Below are 18,921 nucleotides of genomic sequence, written 5' to 3'. Positions count from 1 at the left end.
ACTTTAAAAACATTTACCTATTATTTTGTAATATTATAATAATATTGTTTCTTATAAGAAGATATTATACCTAATACCACCTTTTTTTTATCAACACCTAATACCAATTATATATTCACTTTTGCATGATAATAATTTTTCAAATAATAAGATACGAATGAAAATTTTAGTTTAATAGAGATGAAGAACATATCGAAATAGGCAACTAGTTAATTTTTTTAAAGAAAAATTTGAAGTACTTGTGCCTAGTTTTAGTATACATGTCACCATTTTTTACTAATAATTCGAAAAAACTATTAAATCTAAGATCTTGATCTACTTAATTTTTTAAAAATAAATATAAAACAAACACCAAATTGTATTAAGTAATTTTCAAGAATTTTTTTAAAATACTTAATTACTTACTAAATAAAATACAAGTAAAACTTAATATCTTTTTTTTTTATATGGGACATGTCAAATCTCGAGTAAATAAATAAATAATTAAATAATTAGATAAATATACAACTTGTGGCTAAAACCAATTGTATAGGTTCACAGTCACATTCAGTCATATAATATTTTAAAATGTCTATCAATATTAAGAAAAAATCATTATACACTCATTCTTAACAAATATATATTTATAATAGATTTATCCCATATATTATAATCTTTAACATTATAAAATTATACGCAACATATAAAATCGTTTCACGATTTGTTTTAGTAAAAAAAAATTATGTTTCTAGTATAGCATCAAACATTTTTACAAATTTTGATTACTTGATTCCATTTTTATAAACCGTTTCAGAATAGTATAGTGTTTAAACTAACTTGTAATGTTAATGACATTTTATATGGTGAATTTCTAATTTATCACAAGTTTAATATCACCTTTTACATTTATTTTTAAAAGATAATCATTTTTATAAATATTTTAAATTTGCGATAAAATTAGAGTAAACTAACCATTTTAACTAAATTATTTATAAGTCTTTAATAACCATTTATAAATCTAACCTACTTTTTAAATATTTAATCATAAATAATAACCAATAAACCGTAAACTCAGATACTAAACTATTTTTGATTAAATGTACATCTGAAAATGAATTTTCGTTCCCTACTAATATACGTCACAGACAGAGAAAGTGAGACATAACGTTGTCTTGATTAAATCAAACAAATTGAAAAAAAAATCTTAAATCCACATGCCACAAAACTATATTTTCTTTGTTTGATCAGTAAGTTGATCAACAGAGTAGTTATTAAATTGGACCATTAATATAAAACAATGAAAATAGTTACCATAAATTATTTCTATAGTTAGTGAATTGTATTTTCATCTGTATAGCATTGTATAAATTAATAAATTTTGTATAATAGCAAATAGTATTTAGATAAAAAAATAATTTTGTGTTCTTATTGACTAAAGTATCAAATATAATTTTATTTTAACTACCAAATATTTTTATTAATATAAAATAGAGATTAAAAATATTAAACATAAAATAAATTATATATAAATATATACAATATAAAATATTTTTAAAAATAATATTTATTTAATATTTGAAAACATTTTAAAATTGAAATTAATTTGGTAAAACTAATTTTTCGATCCATCACCACTGATCACATGTTCAAATGTTTTCAGTATTGGCGTGTTATCAAAGTCAGACATGCAACGTGGAAGCTGGGTTTCCAAAATCAATTTCTCTCATTGTAACTAAACTGATTACTTTCTAGCATCAAAGTTTTTATTTATATGTTTTATCGGTTGATTCGGCCATTTTTAAAAATAAAGTATTTAGTGCTATATAATGGATTATACCATATTATTTCACATGAGTTTGAAATATTTTCCGATTAATCAGGAAAATTAGATCTAATGTTACCAAACTACCAAGTAAGCTACTTGAGTCTGAACCCAAGCTCAAATTTCCTACATTGTGAAGGTTTTTAAACAAAAATGATGAAACTATTGTTCTTTCTTTTTTAAAAAGACACCATCTCATTAGGCGATGTTTTTTTCATTGAATTTTGACTAAATTATTTTTTAACAATCCAAATAATTCTTAAGGGGTGTGGTGTCTATTCAATTATAAGTCTGGACTGATTTGTATTAAAATAATAAATTTACTGTTATCAAATGTAAATTTTAAACATTTCATAATCTAGTGTTATAGGATTTTTCATTTTATAAAATACTTTCAAATCTTCTGTTATTGATTTTTTTTTGTAGATTTTACGGTGTTGAAATGTTTATAGAGTATTTGTATGGAGTTTTATAGTTAGAAAACTAGAAATCCAAATCTTGTGGTTTTAGATGAGATTCTAAAATAGTTTAACAAAATCATCTCAAATTCTCAAATTCACCTAAATAATCTAAAATTTCATTATAACACTTAGTTGAATATACCATCATTATGTTAGTGAAATCTAATTAGCTCAATACCCTAAAAAGAGTGGGATACCATTGAATTGGGGGAAAATGGTAGTATTGGGGGGAAAAAAATTGAAGGGAAATAGGGTATAGAATGCAAATAGGTGAGAAGTTGTGTGTAGGGAGTACAAATACTCTATTTTCTAATAAGGAGAAATTTTACAAAATGTGTATAAATGGCTAATCCAATGACACTGGATTTGTAAGAACTTTTATAAATATCCAATCCAGTAAAAAAAAATTTAGAAAAAAATGAAATCGTACCAAATCCCTTATCCAATAAGCTTCCCTTGATCTTGAATGAAAATAAATGTATTACATTAAAATTTTAGAAAACAAATTAAATTAGATATTAAAACTAAAAAATAATTTCTAATGAATATATATTTTATGTTTACTTGTTCGTATATAAAAGGTTAATGCAACTGAGCGTAATAGTTATAGAGGAATTCAGAGTAACATTAATAGAGTAAATAAATATAATACAGAAAGAAAAAAAATGTCAAATCGAGTGCAACACATTTTTCTTTCGTAGAACAAGAGGGAAAAGTAATCAACTTTACTCTATTTAAGGGGTTGATGGGTAGAGGCTATAGCTTTGGATTTTTTACTTTAAGATTTAAGTTGTAAATTTTGTGAATTTAGCTTTAAATTTTATTGTTGTAGGTTTATTTTAGAGTTTTAAAAGCAATAAACCTAAAGCTGTAGAAAAATTGATTTCTAGAAAACTTAAAACCCAAGTTTTGGTCTTAATGAAAAACGGAAACAATAAGATAACGCTAATAGAATCGTCTAATAGAGCTGTCAGATAAACCTACAAATTAATCCCGCGCGTGGACTTAAGCTGAATAAATGATTTCTCAGATTTACTTTTAATTACGTTTAAACTTATATTTTTCTAGTTTCCGATAATTAAAACTAACCAATAATAATAGGAAGATAAATATCGCTTTTTTGAAATGTTTAATTTTTTGGAAAATTAATACGGATATAAAAGAAAATTCTAACGGATATCAGACTGTCTTTCACTAATCAAAAATAAAAAATAGGTGTCCGAATGAAAAAGCCTATATAATAAGCAGGAGTCCCGAGTCTCCTCCCACTCTAAACCCTTACTCAGCCTCCTCACCACTCTCTTCTTATTGTTGTTTACATATCCCCAGAGATTTGATTCGAGATTCTACTTTTCTGAGGAAGATGGTGACCCATGATGATGACAAACTCAGCGAGGGAGAGAAGATATGCTTTGATCTTTTTGCGACGTTGCTTCTCGCATTCGGAGACGATGAACTCAGAGCTAGACAACAAGGTCAAGACAGAAACTTGCTCATGATCCACACTGCTGCCACCACTCTCTTGTCGGGCAAACGAAAGATTGATGATGATGATCAAGAAAACACTTTGGTAGAGTCCGACAAACCCATCAGCGCACAACCAATTAGAGAAATCAAGACTCCGGTTAGAGAAATAAACCGGCCGGTTAAAAGAAAGGCACCGGTTAGAAGAGAACCGGGAGACACTCCGGGATGGGTGATAAAACTGATGAAGACATTCAAAGGTCGTGAGGGGGATGCGAAGATGATATTTGAGAAGGCGATGACGAAGACTGACCTCGCACCAAACCAAGGACGTCTCTTGATGCCCTTTTACCAAATGGCTGATATGCACTTTCTGACCGAGGCAGAGTGGAAGATCATAGAGGAGCATCACAAAGGAGATTATGTTAAAAAAGGAGTCGATGTGGTCTTGTTGAATCGTAGTGGTAAGAAGAGATGGAATCTTAACATGAGGATATGGAAGATGAGTACTTGTTTCAACTACGCCTTGTGTGCTGGTTGGAACCAGGTCGTCCTCGATAACGACTTTCAGAGAAACCAGACTATTACCCTCTGGTCCTTCCACTCACTAGATGGCACGCTCTACTTTGCTTTCGATCCTCCCACTCCAGCTCTATCTCTGGTTGTGATCTCAGAGTCAGAGGATCCGTTTGTGTGTGAAGAGGCAAACAGGAGACTTTATCCATTTCCAAAGAGAAGGACAACTCTTCGAGTTTGTGTTCCACCTCCAACAAGTGACTCCAGCAACCTCCGGTTGTGATTAGAGATTCCTGGGAAAAGACTTGATCTTTGTTTTATTCTGAACCCTAGCTCTCTCCCTATTGACTTGTCAAGCAAGTAGTTTCTTTCTTTGGCACTCAAAAATGATAATTTGGTAGACTAACTCTCGAGTGTTGTAGCTTTCTTAATCGTATGATATGAATAGATGATATCAATGGTTCATTTTGGTCATTTGCAAGGAAAGATTATCCATGCAAATTCAATGCAGCAAAGAAACAACACTTGATTGGTGGTAACAAATAAATAGACTAACAGATAGAGAAATGTGAGATCTCAACAGGTGGCAGAGAGTGAGGATGTGAGGCAAGAGAAAGAAGCCAAGCCTTGTTCTTCTGCTAAGCCTCCTCTCTGCAGAATACTCCACTAGCTTATTCCACAGCTCTCCTACATTCATTTCCTGCAAACCCATCCTTTTAATCACCTGATTAAGATTTTGCAGGGCTTGGAGGCCAAATGTGAAGTATAACATGTAGGGTCTTCCCAATTATTTTTTGTATTATCTTGACATTCATACTTTTGTGTATTGTGTAGATGTTTTGGAAAATAACTTGAACAAGTGCAATTCTCTCAGAAAGTATATTACGAGTTTCATGTTAAGCTACACATTTGTGTGTCGTTTAGTATATATAAGTGCCCCACATGCAGTTCATAATAAAGCTCAAATTAACTCCCAAAATAGAACCTCATTTAGTGTAAGTGTCCCGCCGTTAGTCCATAACAAAGGTTTATTTTAAAACCAAAAGTAGTACCCAACCAAACTGTATTGCGTCTCTTACTAATATTGAACTAGATCATGTATCGCGCAGATATTCTTTTAAATTAAACAAGTTTTATAAGTTAATTGAATTTTTTAATTAATTGAATATTGTTTAATTTTACGAAATATTTTAACTGCATAATATTTATTTTATGTGAATTAATTAACATTATCATATCTTGATAATAATTCGACTCATATTATAATCAGTTTAAGTTTGTTGCTTATAATTGGTGTTAAACATTCATCTTCATTTTATTTTAAACATTTACATAACTATTTCTGTTATTATATTTATTGCACAACATAGTCATTTTCAATGTATCTTCAGATAATAATATGTATAGATATTATTTATTTATTTTTCCAACTCTTTTTGTTATGATTTTTTTAATAAATCTCCGTAATATATGTATTAGATATTATTTAGATAAATTTTTAAGAGAAAAAGACCAAAATAGCACTAAATCAAGTTTTTGTTCCTAAACTAGCACTCAAGGTCAAAAGTCACAAAAATAGCACTCAAGGGGTGGGGTTTAGGGTTTAGAGTTTAGGGTTTAGAGTTTAGGTTTTAGGGTTTAGAGTTGAAAAGTAAAGTTTTGGGGATAAGATTTCAAATTTTGAAAAATAAAAAAATTTAAATTTTTCAAAAAATAAAATGCTATTTTAGTCATTTTAGTTTTTGAGTGCTATTTTTGTGATATAAACTTAGAAATGTGTTATTTTAGAGATTTGTCCAATTTTTAATTATAAAATTTACTTTATGTCAATTTATTTCATTTTATTTATATACAATATTTAATTTGATATAAAAGTTAATTTAAATTTAAATTAATGTAGTTTTGATTTATGAAAATAATAAAATAATCCACTAGTTTAATTTATTTGATATTGATTGAAATTATTTTGTAGTAATTTGATTTTTTTTCATAAATTATTTAAATGTGTTAGTTAATTATTTGATCTATCAAATAATTTGAAAGAAAATTAATAAAAAAATTATTAAAAAATGGGACCTAATGTTTTATATTATTTCCAAATTACTTTATAATAGATGGTGTACTTAATTTAAAATCCTAAAAAAGTTGGATTCATGAGAATGTTTCTATTTAATAAGAGAGATTTATGCTTGAAGCATTAACAGTATAACAAAATATTATATTCATAAAAGTTAAGTATAATAAAGAAATACATTAGTACAGTTTCTTAAAATATTTGAATGACTTCTCATAAAAAAAAACATTGAAAATATATAAAATATTAATAAAATGAAATTTCAGTCCTTTTATTATTAATTTGTTCAGTTTGCAGTATAATAAATTACACCAAAGTTATAAATTATTTTGCTTACATTTTTTATAACTGTGACAATGATTATATATTTATTATCTTATACTAGAGATTTTACCGTGCTACGCACGGTTTATTTGGTTATAATGTCGATGTTCAAAAAGATGTATATTTTAAAATTTTATACCTTCTAAAAATTCATTTAATTTTTGATTATAAATATATTTTTTTGATTAACTATTTTCATAATTTTAACCAACCAAAATTCAACGATCACAATTAGTCTATTTGAAGTTTACAATTTACAGTTATTACCTAATAAAAATACACTGAAAATAAGTCATTCTGAAACAATTTAATTTAAACATCTTTATAATAGAGGGAGTATAACTTAAACATCAAATTTTAAATAAACTAATTTAATTTTTGTTATATTATATCGTTATTTGTTTTGATATGATATTTCAATTTTAAAATTTGTTTGGTTTTATTATTTTGCAAGTAATTATTTATTATAAAAATGTGAAATCTGTATGAGATTTCAATATGAACGGTGTTGGTGTTTAGATACTACATAAAAGTACTTTGGATAGATTATGTGTACTGCACATATGCATATATATTTGTCATTGGTAATTTTTACAAAATATACAACTTTGCAATTTTGTTTGTATATTAGAGTAGAAACATATTTCCATTATTATTTTAGTGATGGAAATGATTGGTGATGCTCTAACATAAATTGACATTTATACAAACTTATTTGGTATACCATTATAAATAAAGATGAAAAATTCTAATGGTATATACATAATAAACTGGAGGTAACAAATTAAAAGATTTTTATAATGCAATTTTTAGATTTAAAAGTTTCTTTTCTATTCAATTTTTTTTTTCAAAATAATCGTTATTCATAATTATAATATTATATAAGTTTGTGAAATAATTTGTTTTTCATGGCAAGTAAAAGGCTAAAAGCTGATATTAAAATAAAAATTTAAATGATATTTTTAAAATAAAACATGATTTTGATATTTTTTTATTTTAGATGATTAATAATAATATATTAATAACTAAATATTTAATAAAAATTATTAATTTATTGATCTATGGTTTAACAACATCAGATCCAGTGATCTAGTGACTCTGGAAATAATCTGGTTCAGTGTTTATTTATTTAATTTTAGTTCAGAGGTGTTTATTGGTGTCATATAAACAACCAGCTTTTTATGTTCTTTTAAATTTTTAGCTTAATCTGAAAAATCCAGACTCTGTCAATAATTTGTTGCCCTTTTTATTTTGTGGTTATATAGAATTTGATTAATTTATAAATAGTTCAGGTTACGGAGAGAATGAGGATCCCATAGATGAAATTTAAATCAAGGTGACATTACCCTTATCCTATACACAAAAATCTTTTCACCAAAATGGAAAGCCCGAAGGCATATATATGTTTGCAGATGTCCCTGATTATAAACATAGTGATATTTTTCCAGTTTCCTCCTAACACTGGCATATTTGCTATGACTATAAAGAAAAATAATGTGACTACAGGAATGATAAACAAAGCTTCAGTACGTCTGCGAGAGTTAAGAAGAACTTCGTAAGTCATTTCTTACTACATCATGGCAATAGCTGGCTCTTGAAATAATCTTCTGGAAAAATTATCTTGCCTAGCAAAAAAAGATGAGTACAAAAGTTTGAGACCTAAAGTAAGAAAGCTACAAATGATCAAAAAATAGATCATATACCTCATTTGTTTCCTATGCTAGCTACTACAGATACAATATCTATGTAAATTCCTATTCCTTTTCGTCAAAACTACATTAGACAATATATAACTCTCCTCTTAAATTAATGCTATATATGAACAATATATATAGTCTCATCTATAAATGTCAAGCTCACATCATCCTCCCTGAATCTTCCAGCGCTACATATATGCTCAAATAGTTCACCTCCATTAGCATATTTCATTACAATAGCGATATTCATTGGTGTCCAAAACCACCTGAAAAAGTCAAGTGAGTTGTGTCTATTGTTTAATAATCTCTTTTGCCACATTTTCAAATGTGGTTCTTTCATTGCCTTCCTCTTCTTCTTTCTTTGAGTTCATGGCCTGAGAAATGGATTGACCATGTATACAGCGAAGCTCCATAGAAAAAGGAAACACTGAGACAACCCTGTTGAGTTATAAGATTGTGAGTATCAAATCAAATGACAGACCAATATAAGCAATCTCAAAACCATTTAGAAAATAAACATGTCCTAAGTTCAAGCATTGAGATTGAAACCAAGATATTAATAAACACATTTTAAGAGATCTTATGGGTGGTGTAAATGTAAGTGTTTGGGAAGGAGAAAGTACAAAGCTGTCTGGTGCGATCAGACAGCCTGTCTCATCACAGAGGTCATGAATGTCGGTACATGAAATCCAAAGTATGAAACCTTGATTACTACTCTTCCTCCAAAGATGTCTTCGCCTTGTACACAAGATTTTATCAAGAAAAGTCCACACTTAATTCTACGTGTTGAACAACAGAGTAGAAACTTTATGGAAAAAAAAGAACATGGATGATACAATATTAAAATGAAATATAGTATGAGAATTATAAAAGTATGATTCTAGTCAAATTTAAATATATCATCAAGTGTCATTAAACTTGTACAAAGAGAGGATAGCAAAACCATACCCCTTTTGGAAATAGACTTTTGCCAATGTCAAAAGGAAGTAATCTTTGAAAAGCATCTTGATTCTCAGTTTTTACGCTCCGAGTAACAGCTTGCTCATAGATAATCCTTAAGAGGAGAAATCTACAAAATTGATCGATCCAAATCATCTATGCAGCAGAACAAAAAAATACAGCAAGAGCTTCATAGTAAGATCTGAAGTTATCTTGAAAGCCTTGTTCAAGACGATCCAAACTATAAATATATATATATATATATATATATATATATATTTTAAATTCTTGAAACGTTTTGCCTCAAGATCTATTAAGGGTTCTGTAAGAAGACATATACTTACATGTGTTGGTCGATTCATGTGTGATTCAATATTGATCCTACAGTGAACCTGAAAACAGAGCAATGAAAGAAGAGCGTAAGAGATTATATAATGTAACTTCTAACTGATTGATGATATGATGGAGTCTTACGTAAGGCATCACCAGCATTAGGAGTCGTAGGTTCTTGAGGTGCTTGTGATGTTACAGCATCATCATCTCTTTGGATCTTACATAGACGTTGTTGCTCTTTCTCTCTTCTATCCCTGAACCACATTGGTATAAGTTTGTGGCTGTCTATTCTTGAAGCTTCATATATCTTCCGATAAGTCTCGCAAGACTGATAGTAGGACCTGAAACATTCTGTGTACATTGCTTAACAAAGATCCCAAACTACAAAATAAAAATTTATAATCACTGAAACCACCAGTTCAAGTGGTCAAGAGACATATCTGTATAGTAATACAAAACAAAGAAGAAGAAAAACTGACACAATTTATCAGGTCTTGTAAGCTTCAGAGAGCTTCAGAGATATAGACCAAAATTAAGTATGTAATCCCATGTCTTAATGAGAAGAGAAAAGTTACATGCAATTGATGGGAAAATCCAAAAATATAAACTTGACACACAATATTTACATATATATATATATAGAGCCAATAAGAGAAACTTACCTGCAAGAGTCAGCTCCAGATTTTATTCACAAACAATGGAGGAAGACTTGTGAATTTGGTAAAAAAGAATCTGAAAGAGCAAAGCGAGAAGACACATCAAAAAATTTCAATCTAAACCAGTTCTCACAGGTTCTGTCCACAGTAACAGCATGCCTTAAGCTGACAATAGATCACTACAGCTATTGTAATCTTTCCTCAGAAACTTCGATAAAAGAGAGAAGCAAGAAAGTAAAAGCATGTGAAAGGCGATTCACCAAGCCATGAGAGACATCGTTGAAGAACACAGCCATTAGCGCCTTGCTGGTGGATTACGCTTTGGTTTCCATTGCTTGATGTGATTACTTATTTATTTGGTGAATATTGCAAAGTGAGCAGAAGCGAGATATGGGTTTGAGCCAGAGGAGTGGAAGACGAAATAATAGATGAGAATTGGAGAATTTAGAAACGCATTAGTTTCTCTGATGCGGAGGAAGAAGGTGAAGACGATGAGACAGGTAGGGTTTCTACAAAACTGGCGTGACCTGGCACCATACTGCTTTCTAATTGGTCGATTTAATTTAATACGTGGCAGCTCTCTCCATTGAGCTTATTGTGCTTTTAGTATTGTGACTAGAGTGTTTTTCCGGGCTACGCCCGGATAATTTACTTAATTTTTGTTGGATGATGAATAATATCGTAAATTTAAAAAAAAAATGAAACTAAAAATAAAGAATCAGGCCTATGTTTTTGGGATAATTCTGTTTTAGCTCATTTCGGTACTATTATTTATGTTTTCTTTTAGAAAACCATTATTTATGTTTACTTTTATTAAATGGATATTTTCAAAAATACGTAAAGTATGAAATTTCAATTAAAATCTAAAATAATATTCTATCCTTACTTTATAGTTATATATATATAAATAATTATTTAAATAAATAATTAAAAATATATAGTTTTTGAATTATACATTTTAAATTCGAAATCTATATAAAACTTTCGATTTTTCCCAAAATTTTATGCTGCAGTTCAAAAATATTTTTGAAACTATTTTGTAAATTTTATTTATTTTTAAAAAATTCTAAACTATAGACTCCAAAATCCCACCCCTAAAATATAAACTTTAAGTCTATATTAGTTAACCATAAAAAAATATAAATGCTTATTTACCTCTTTAAAACTAAAAATAAATGTGGTTAATGTGAACATGAAAAATGATATTAAGAGTGATAGTTTAAAATATTCCTCATTTTCTTGGATACTTTAGATATGATACTCTTCCACTAATCATTGTTTTGACAGTAATATATAATATTTTGGGATTAGTTATCAACTATTTGAAAAACTGACTGTCAATAATACAAAGATATAGCAAAGCTCAAAGTAGGGTTGAGTATTTTACCCGATATCCGAACCTGACCCAAAAAATCTAAACAGAAATCCGAACCGAAGTAATAAAATATCAGAATTGGTATTGAATTAGGAGAGATTGGATATCCAAACCTGAATGGATATACGAAATTATCGAACATATGCATACTTGACATTATATTTCTAATTTATTTTTCACATTTTATTTAAAATATTTTTATTAATGCTACACATAGTTCAATATCAGATAACATACATATAATTACAGACAAAATGATTTGCTACTCACTTTAAATGCATGTCAAGCTTCTTGTTTCATGCATTAACGAAAATTGCATATAAAATTTCAAAATAATAACCAAATTAGTGTCTTTTAAAATACATATAATTTTACCTCGAAATTTAAATCATTCAATCTATTAAAATAAAAATCAGTTAAGTTAAAGATATATTTTTAAATTTAAGAAATAAAGAATTTAGAATTTCTTCAAAATCGAAATATCCGAACCCGGCCTGGAATAAACGAATCCAAACTAAAATTATTTGAATCTGACCCGAAATATAGAAATACTCGAACTGGTTTTATACCCCTATACCAGAATATTTAAAAATCCAAAATATCTGATTGGAATCCGAGATATTAATTTACTAATGACTGAATTAATATTTCATTTTGGAGCTGAATCAGATTAATAGATGTTAGTACGTTGCAGACCAAAAAAAAAACTAAGACATCACATGCTCCTAAGTTTTTTCAAACAGTCGGCTAAAGACCAAGTTGCTTGCAGCTTCATAGTAGAGAGAACACCGTTAATAAGTTACTTACAATCCCTAAATCAATTATGATGATTAGACAATGCAAACTTTTTTGTCACACAACATATAAGTTTTAAGTAGGCTTTATTGAATGCAAGGTTAAAGAAGGAAAACATAAAACAAACAAAAAACAGCATATAAAAGAAAATTAGGGAGATCATATTTGCATAGCGATAAATACTCGGTTGTACTCCAGATTTTCAGAGACCCAAGGGCTTAGCTCCCTTCCTATCTTAATATAATGCTGTTCGAAAAAAGGGAGATCATATTTAAAGTTTTAGCTAAGAAAATTAAGTAAAAAAATGTAGATATGGGTAGCTGGGTGGATAAAGCACCATTTGCAGTCCCTAGATCCTCTATATTTGGAACATCATCAGCTATTTCCCTTTTTCTAGGCTGGAACTTCACCTTCTTGCTGTAAAAATGTCAATATAACTCTTGTTTGTTCAAAAAGGCAAGACGATTATAGCCTTTGGTGTTTTCCTTGTGTTTCGCTAACAGAAGACAATTTGTCATACTTTTGATTCAAAAGAATATTCATAACGCATAACAACCACTTCTAAGATTGAAGCATAAACTTAACCAAAGCTCCTACATTCACTTGCATGAATCTCTTACAGCAATTTTACTTTCAGGTGTGACATTAGGAATTGGTTTCATTACCCAGATTAAAAAAGTTAGAATCTATAATCACAATCGTAAGATTGCAGCATTTACGAACATAAACTCTGAGTCATTCATTGCGGCGATGCTTGGTTGTGTTGCCCTTACCTCTCTTGCTTTGATTCCAAAGCACTGACCCGATTCGTGCTTTTCTTCCACATGCCATGAACTTTAAGCATACATACCTATGACATACTTGAAGCAGAACATGAGATAGCTAAGTCTACTCAAAGATTCCTTCAAACTTGAACACCTGGACATGAGCTTCCTGGTTACAGAACAATGAAAGAATATGTGAAAAGATTAAATCTTCCTGCATCAAACGTGATACTCCAAATATTTGGCGAAAGATGTAAGAGGCAGCCTATCATCAAATCCGAAGACACAAACTGAATTTTTTTTGTCCATGGTGGAACGATCTCTTCTTGTGCCAAAAATTAGTTTTTCCGGGATGACTCAGTGCCTCAGGTTGACCTGCTACACCGCCCGTGTATACACTGTGCCATTCAGATATAAAACAAAGAAACCATTAATGTCACAAAACTTAATTGTTATGTCTTTTCTAAGGTAAATGACAAACCTAGCTCACTGTGCTATTCTGGTTCTTGCTCATCATATTCTTCTTCATGATCAAGATCCTGGCAGTGACTCTGACCATGTTTGGTAAGACAATTCATGATCTTCTTAGCTTTTTTCTCTCGCTTTCTGGATCACTTTATTTGCTCCAATCTCTTGTCCTCTTCTTCCTCTTTTCCCTGACTCTTCTCCTGATTTCTGCATGAACCTTGCGTGATTCATATCTGATATACATCTGTTTTTATGTTTTTGTTTTCACTTTAAGTCAGAGTATAGATATGTGATGAGTAGATTAGTTAATAAATTACCTTATAGCATCTTCTCGCTATGTTTCACTCTGAGAATATCAAAATTTCTTTGTCTTTGTTCTTGTTTTTTCTGTAACACTGTATTCCTTGTCTCCAGAACTATCAGGACTTGAACCCTGGTAAACAATTCCACATTACCAGTCAGATACTTAACTCTTCTGTTTCTTAAACAAACATAAAAGAAATAACTTTCATGCAAAAGGATATATTTTTCATGAGATGCGGTAAACAGTTGCTACGGGTGTGAATCAGGCTGTCAAAAGATAGAAGAAGAAGAAGAAGAAATTAATTGTTTTCTCAAGAGAGAAAAATATGAGAAGAAATCCTTTTAATTTTAGAAACTATTTTGGTTCTATGTAACCTCATAGAGGACAATGGCTTTCTCCTTGTTGAGCTGTAGAACTGCATTCCTATCTGATTCACATTCTCAACAAATATTGGTTAAACTGTAAGATCAAGAGCCAAGAGGCAAGCATATCCTTAGATATTGGCATATAAAAACATTGAATCATTATAATACAGCATCCGTACCTTCTGCTCTTTTTGTTTGTAGATAGTCTTACACCTGCTTATAAAATGTAACGTTAAAATGATGAATTTACCAAACAAAGTACATATAAAAACCAAGTTAACTTACAACAGTTATTGCCTCTTCAAAATTGTTTGGATGCCAATTGCTTCCTTAATCTGCATGATCTCTCAGTTTAAAACCTGTAAATATGTTCAAGGACATCCGGATTGCTCACAAATCGAACAGTGCAGAGTCTACAGACCTACTGACAACAAATAAGAAGGAAAGGTCTCAGTTTCGATCATGGTGTCCAACCCCTAAAGTTTCATGTTAGGACAATTTTTTTGGTATCAAACCTTTGAGTTGTTCCATTAGTGAACCAAGCGGAACTGTTACTTTCTTCAAGCTTGAGAATAAGCCGAGTAGCCATCTTTAGCAAGTTGATCTTTTGATGTCTTCAGTTGTGCAAGAAAAGGGTCACGCAAATCTGTAGCTAGCTTCTCAGTCTTCACATTAGCTGTTACCACAACACCTGAAGTATTTTGTGACAAAAGTTAGCGCCTTTACATTTACTAACACAAAGCTTAACTAAACATTATAGAGCAATCACCATTCAAGGGCTTTTGATCGTATCAGGGAACCCAGAAAAAAATCATTTATGTGTGTAGATGATTTAGCTATACAGAGACGATCGAATAACGGAATTGATAAACATACCATACCATGATCGAGCCGCCAGTGAGTCAGACGCGACGTCGGGATCAGAGAAAACAACCGATATGGAATACACGGCTCCACGGATTAAAAGCATCAAAACGATTAGAAATAGAAAGAACTGTTTTTTGCAGATGCAAAGAGACATAGATAAGAGATTTTGGTTGCATGTAAGATTCGATGGGTGTTTAAATAGAAGGAGAAACAAAGGGAGATTGAAAAAAACATGAAAAAATGAGTAAAGAAAACCAAAGCAAACTACTTGTTTCTGCAGGAACAATCAGAAAAAAAAAATACAAGGTTAAGAAGAGGGTTATGATGAGGCAAGGGAGATAGTCATTCTGGATTCATCGATGAAAGTGTTTATTATTGAAAGGAAAAGAAATGGATGTTTTACCTAAAAAAAAACACAGAGGTGAAAGAATCGACAACTACAAAACATATCAACAACTCAGCACTCAAGTTTGGGCCTAACGGGCCACACGATAATTTTGGAACAGATAAAAAAAATCAGGCCCAACATTTCCATTTTCGTCTGTGACGTGGTAAAAAGAAATGTTCTAATTGGTTAAATATTTTTTCTGACGTGGATAGTTTTACAAGACTTCATATTCACCTTTTAGTATTGTATTGATTTTCATTTATACAACTTAATTTTTTTCATAATTATTTCTAAGCATGTAATAGTTATATCATCATCATCATTTTAGGAGACTAGGAGATATATTGTAAGGCTAGCACAAAAGAGAAACAAAATCACTGTAATTACCACTTCCCCTCGCTGAGAGAAGATCAAACCGTATTCTCAAAAAAGCTCTTCCCCTCGAATCCTTTAGCATCCCATCACCGTAGATCCATGAGATCGTCAGCCGGAAAGCTCCTCTCTCATTCCCAATGGATGAGAACCCGCGGCGCTCGATTTCACGTTCCGGCGCCGTCGTGCGACTCTCAGAAGATGTGGAAATCCACGGCGCCGCCGCCGCCAGACGAAAACCCCGATCAGAACTCGATCGACGCAGGATCCTCCATGCGGAGACCGATCAGCTTGTGGCCTGGAATGTACCATTCTCCGGTGACCAACGCGCTCTGGGAAGCGAGGCGCAACATGTTCGAGACCCCAACCGGAGGAGAAGACGCTTCGCGATCGGAGTTAGCCGCCAAGACTCCGTCGCGGAGCAGGACCTCGATCCTCTACAAGTTCTCGTCCGACTTCGTGCTCCGGGAGCAGTATAGGAACCCGTGGAACGAGATTCGTACGGGTAAACTGGTTGAAGATCTTGACGCTCTTGCTGGAACCATCTCCTTCAAGGTGATCGTTTATGGATTGTGAATTTGATTTAGGCTTTGATGAGATAGATAGATAGTTAGTGATGAGGTTCTTGAGTTGTGTTTAGTAACGTCTCTCCATGTGTGTGTTTGCGAATCAATGAACAGCATTGCAGCAGCGGTGATGGGAGTGCGAGGTCGATGATTCTGGTGACGGCTTCTGTGGATAGGATTATTATGAAAAGACCTATTCGTGTGGATGCTGATCTTAGTATTGTTGGCGCTGTTACATGGGTTGGGAGATCGTCCATGGAGATGCAGTTACAAGTAATCCAAAGTCAAGGTATTTCAGTTTCTCTCTGCTTGACGCTCAGGTTCCTCTAAGCTTTTTTTTTTTTTTTTGTCTCTAATGGGTTTTACTGATATTTAAAGAAAAATGTCTTCTTTGTTGATTATATATATTTCATTTCCATTTGAATCAGTGGACATGGTAAGATACATAGATGACACTGTCATCATGACAGACACAAGGATTGTTTGTATTTCATTTTGCTAGCAAGATAAGTAAAAAAAAAACAGCTTGAATTCGAATTTAGAAGGGTTATGCTGCGTTTCATGCTTGACTCATAGAATTCGAAGTTGGAAGGGTTACGTTGTGTTTCATTCATGCTTGAACTGGTAAATGAGGTGGTAGAAATTGCACAGTCTTTTTTTTTGGTCAAAAGAAATTGCACATAGTCAAAACTTAAAAAAAAACTAGTTGAAGTAAGTTGTGAGATTTTGTTGAATTTGAACTACATGTATCTGTTTTTGTAGCCAGTTTATTGGTCTTCAGTCCGTTATTCTTTGAACTTCCATAGTTTCATTGATAGCCATTCTGTATAAACTGTCCTCAATGGACAAAATATGACTTTCATGGTACCTTTTAATTCGGTAATATCTCTGTATTTTATGCTATGATATTGAAACTGTACATAGTTGAAACTTGAAATAACCAATTGAAGTAAGTTGTGAGATTTTGTTGGATTTGAACTATATTTTCTGTTTTGGTAGCCAGGTTTTTTGGCGCTTTCTTAGAGCTTTCATTGATAGACATTCTGTAATAAACTGTCCTCATTGGCACAAAATATGGCTTTCATGGTAACTTTTCATTCAATGAATTTGACATCTCATGTTGAGTAATGTTTTTTAATTCCTTACAAACTTGGACAATCTCCTCCAATTATAATTTTTTCATCACATTAAATGACCTGTTACTTTGCTGAATATTCTAACAGCAAGATTTTGCAGATGCCAACCACCCCTCTGAGTCAGTCGCTCTTGAAGCAAACTTTACATTCGTGGCTCGGGATGCCAAGACAGGCAAGTCAACTCCGATTAACCCAGTCATGCCAGAAACCGAACATGAAAAATTCCTCTGGAAAGAAGCAGAAGAGAGGAACAAACTACGGAAACAAAAGAGAGCACAAGGTAAAGAAGAGCAGGAGAAGCTGAAGGACTTAGAGAGGCTAAATGATTTACTAGCAGAAGGACGAGTATTCCTGGACATGCCAGCTCTTGCAGATAGGGACAGCATCCTAATTAAAGACACATCCCATGAGAACTCGTTGATTTGTCAGCCACAGCAACGGAATATTCATGGTAGAATATTTGGAGGCTTCTTGATGCGCAAGGCTTTTGAGCTGGCCTTCTCCAATGCTTACACCTTCGCTGGGGTTTCGCCACGTTTTCTTGAAGTAGACCGTGTCGATTTTATCAAACCTGTAGGTGTCCTATTTCTTTCTGTGAAAAGAAAAAAACACAGTGATTATGGTAGTCATCTATTGAGGGAGGTGTTTTTATCTCTGGTGATGCAGGTGGATGTTGGAAACTTCCTTCGTTTCAAATCACGCATACTGTACACGGAAGCAACTATTTCAGCAGAACCGCTAATAAACATAGAGGTTGTAGCTCATGTGACAAGTCCAGAGCTCAGGTCTAGCGAAGTAAGTTGAGATATGCACATTATAAGTTAAGGTTGTGAAGGGGTTTATATAACATGTGAATCTGATTTGTGTGTGTGTGGTAGGTCTCGAACAGATTCTACTTCACATTCAGTGTGAGACCTGAAGCGATGAAAGATGGAATGAAGATAAGGAACGTGGTACCAGGAACGGAAGAAGAAGCAAGAAGGGTGATTGAGCGGATGGACGCAGAGAGACCAATCTCATAGCTAGCCTTGAGCTCCTCCCCTCATTGATCTGAATAAAAGAAGCTTACCTCCTTTGATTTCAGCTTGCACTTACTTAGTCTATGAAAATGATTGATTGAGAAAGATATTTATTCAAACTCAACTATGTCACTCATGTGATGTTTATATTGATACTTTCTGTAAGAAAAAGCTTCCCATCCCCTTTTTTTTTTCTGAATAAACCAAAAAGTTTTTTATTTTATTTTTAGTGCATCA

General features: G+C 31.7%; 2 protein-coding genes and 3 long non-coding RNA genes across 24 annotated transcripts; 2 read left to right on the top strand and 3 right to left on the bottom strand.

Moving 5' to 3' along the window:
* The first annotated feature begins 3,625 nt into the window (after positions 1–3,625).
* Positions 3,626–4,525, top strand: LOC106350568 (B3 domain-containing protein At2g24670-like). The gene has a single exon (XM_013790436.2). It carries the CDS (start codon positions 3,626–3,628, stop codon positions 4,523–4,525), a length of 900 nt encoding a protein of 299 aa, XP_013645890.2.
* Positions 4,526–7,960: 3,435 nt separating this feature from the next.
* On the bottom strand, positions 7,961–8,610 carry LOC125608072. Its single transcript, XR_007339144.1, has 2 exons — positions 8,501–8,610; positions 7,961–8,265 (listed from the first exon to the last, which is right to left on the bottom strand). It is a non-coding gene; the product is annotated as an uncharacterized LOC125608072 (long non-coding RNA).
* A 20-nt stretch (positions 8,611–8,630) lies between these two features.
* On the bottom strand, positions 8,631–10,877 carry LOC106353875. Of its 4 annotated transcripts, none has more exons than XR_001271878.3 (5): positions 10,272–10,877; positions 9,751–9,960; positions 9,621–9,668; positions 9,286–9,406; positions 8,631–8,775 (listed from the first exon to the last, which is right to left on the bottom strand). It is a non-coding gene; the product is annotated as an uncharacterized LOC106353875 (long non-coding RNA). The 4 variants fall into 4 exon arrangements; XR_002663784.2 differs by having other exon boundaries at positions 9,751–9,950; XR_007339143.1 differs by having other exon boundaries at positions 9,751–10,341; positions 10,526–10,877.
* A 2,100-nt stretch (positions 10,878–12,977) lies between these two features.
* Positions 12,978–15,641, bottom strand: LOC106352638. Of its 17 annotated transcripts, none has more exons than XR_007339142.1 (8): positions 15,213–15,641; positions 14,852–15,027; positions 14,622–14,760; positions 14,516–14,549; positions 14,346–14,398; positions 13,985–14,100; positions 13,681–13,900; positions 12,978–13,597 (listed from the first exon to the last, which is right to left on the bottom strand). It is a non-coding gene; the product is annotated as an uncharacterized LOC106352638 (long non-coding RNA). The 17 variants fall into 17 exon arrangements; XR_002656163.2 differs by having other exon boundaries at positions 13,681–13,874; positions 13,985–14,237; positions 15,218–15,636; XR_007339137.1 differs by having other exon boundaries at positions 13,681–13,874; positions 13,985–14,237; positions 15,213–15,630.
* Positions 15,642–15,926: 285 nt separating this feature from the next.
* Positions 15,927–18,907, top strand: LOC106348382 (acyl-coenzyme A thioesterase 4, mitochondrial). The gene is made up of 5 exons (XM_013788111.3): positions 15,927–16,518; positions 16,644–16,818; positions 17,766–18,238; positions 18,332–18,460; positions 18,544–18,907. Exons 1-5 carry the CDS (start codon positions 16,066–16,068, stop codon positions 18,685–18,687), a joined length of 1,374 nt encoding a protein of 457 aa, XP_013643565.2. The 5' UTR covers positions 15,927–16,065; the 3' UTR covers positions 18,688–18,907.
* The last annotated feature ends 14 nt before the right edge of the window (positions 18,908–18,921 follow it).

This window comes from Brassica napus, chromosome A4 (assembly GCF_020379485.1).
Source record: "Brassica napus cultivar Da-Ae chromosome A4, Da-Ae, whole genome shotgun sequence".
In the NCBI taxonomy this organism is placed as follows: Eukaryota; Viridiplantae; Streptophyta; class Magnoliopsida; order Brassicales; family Brassicaceae; genus Brassica; species Brassica napus.
Note: the sequence above shows the minus strand (reverse complement) of the source record. Positions and strands in the feature narration are given on the sequence as shown.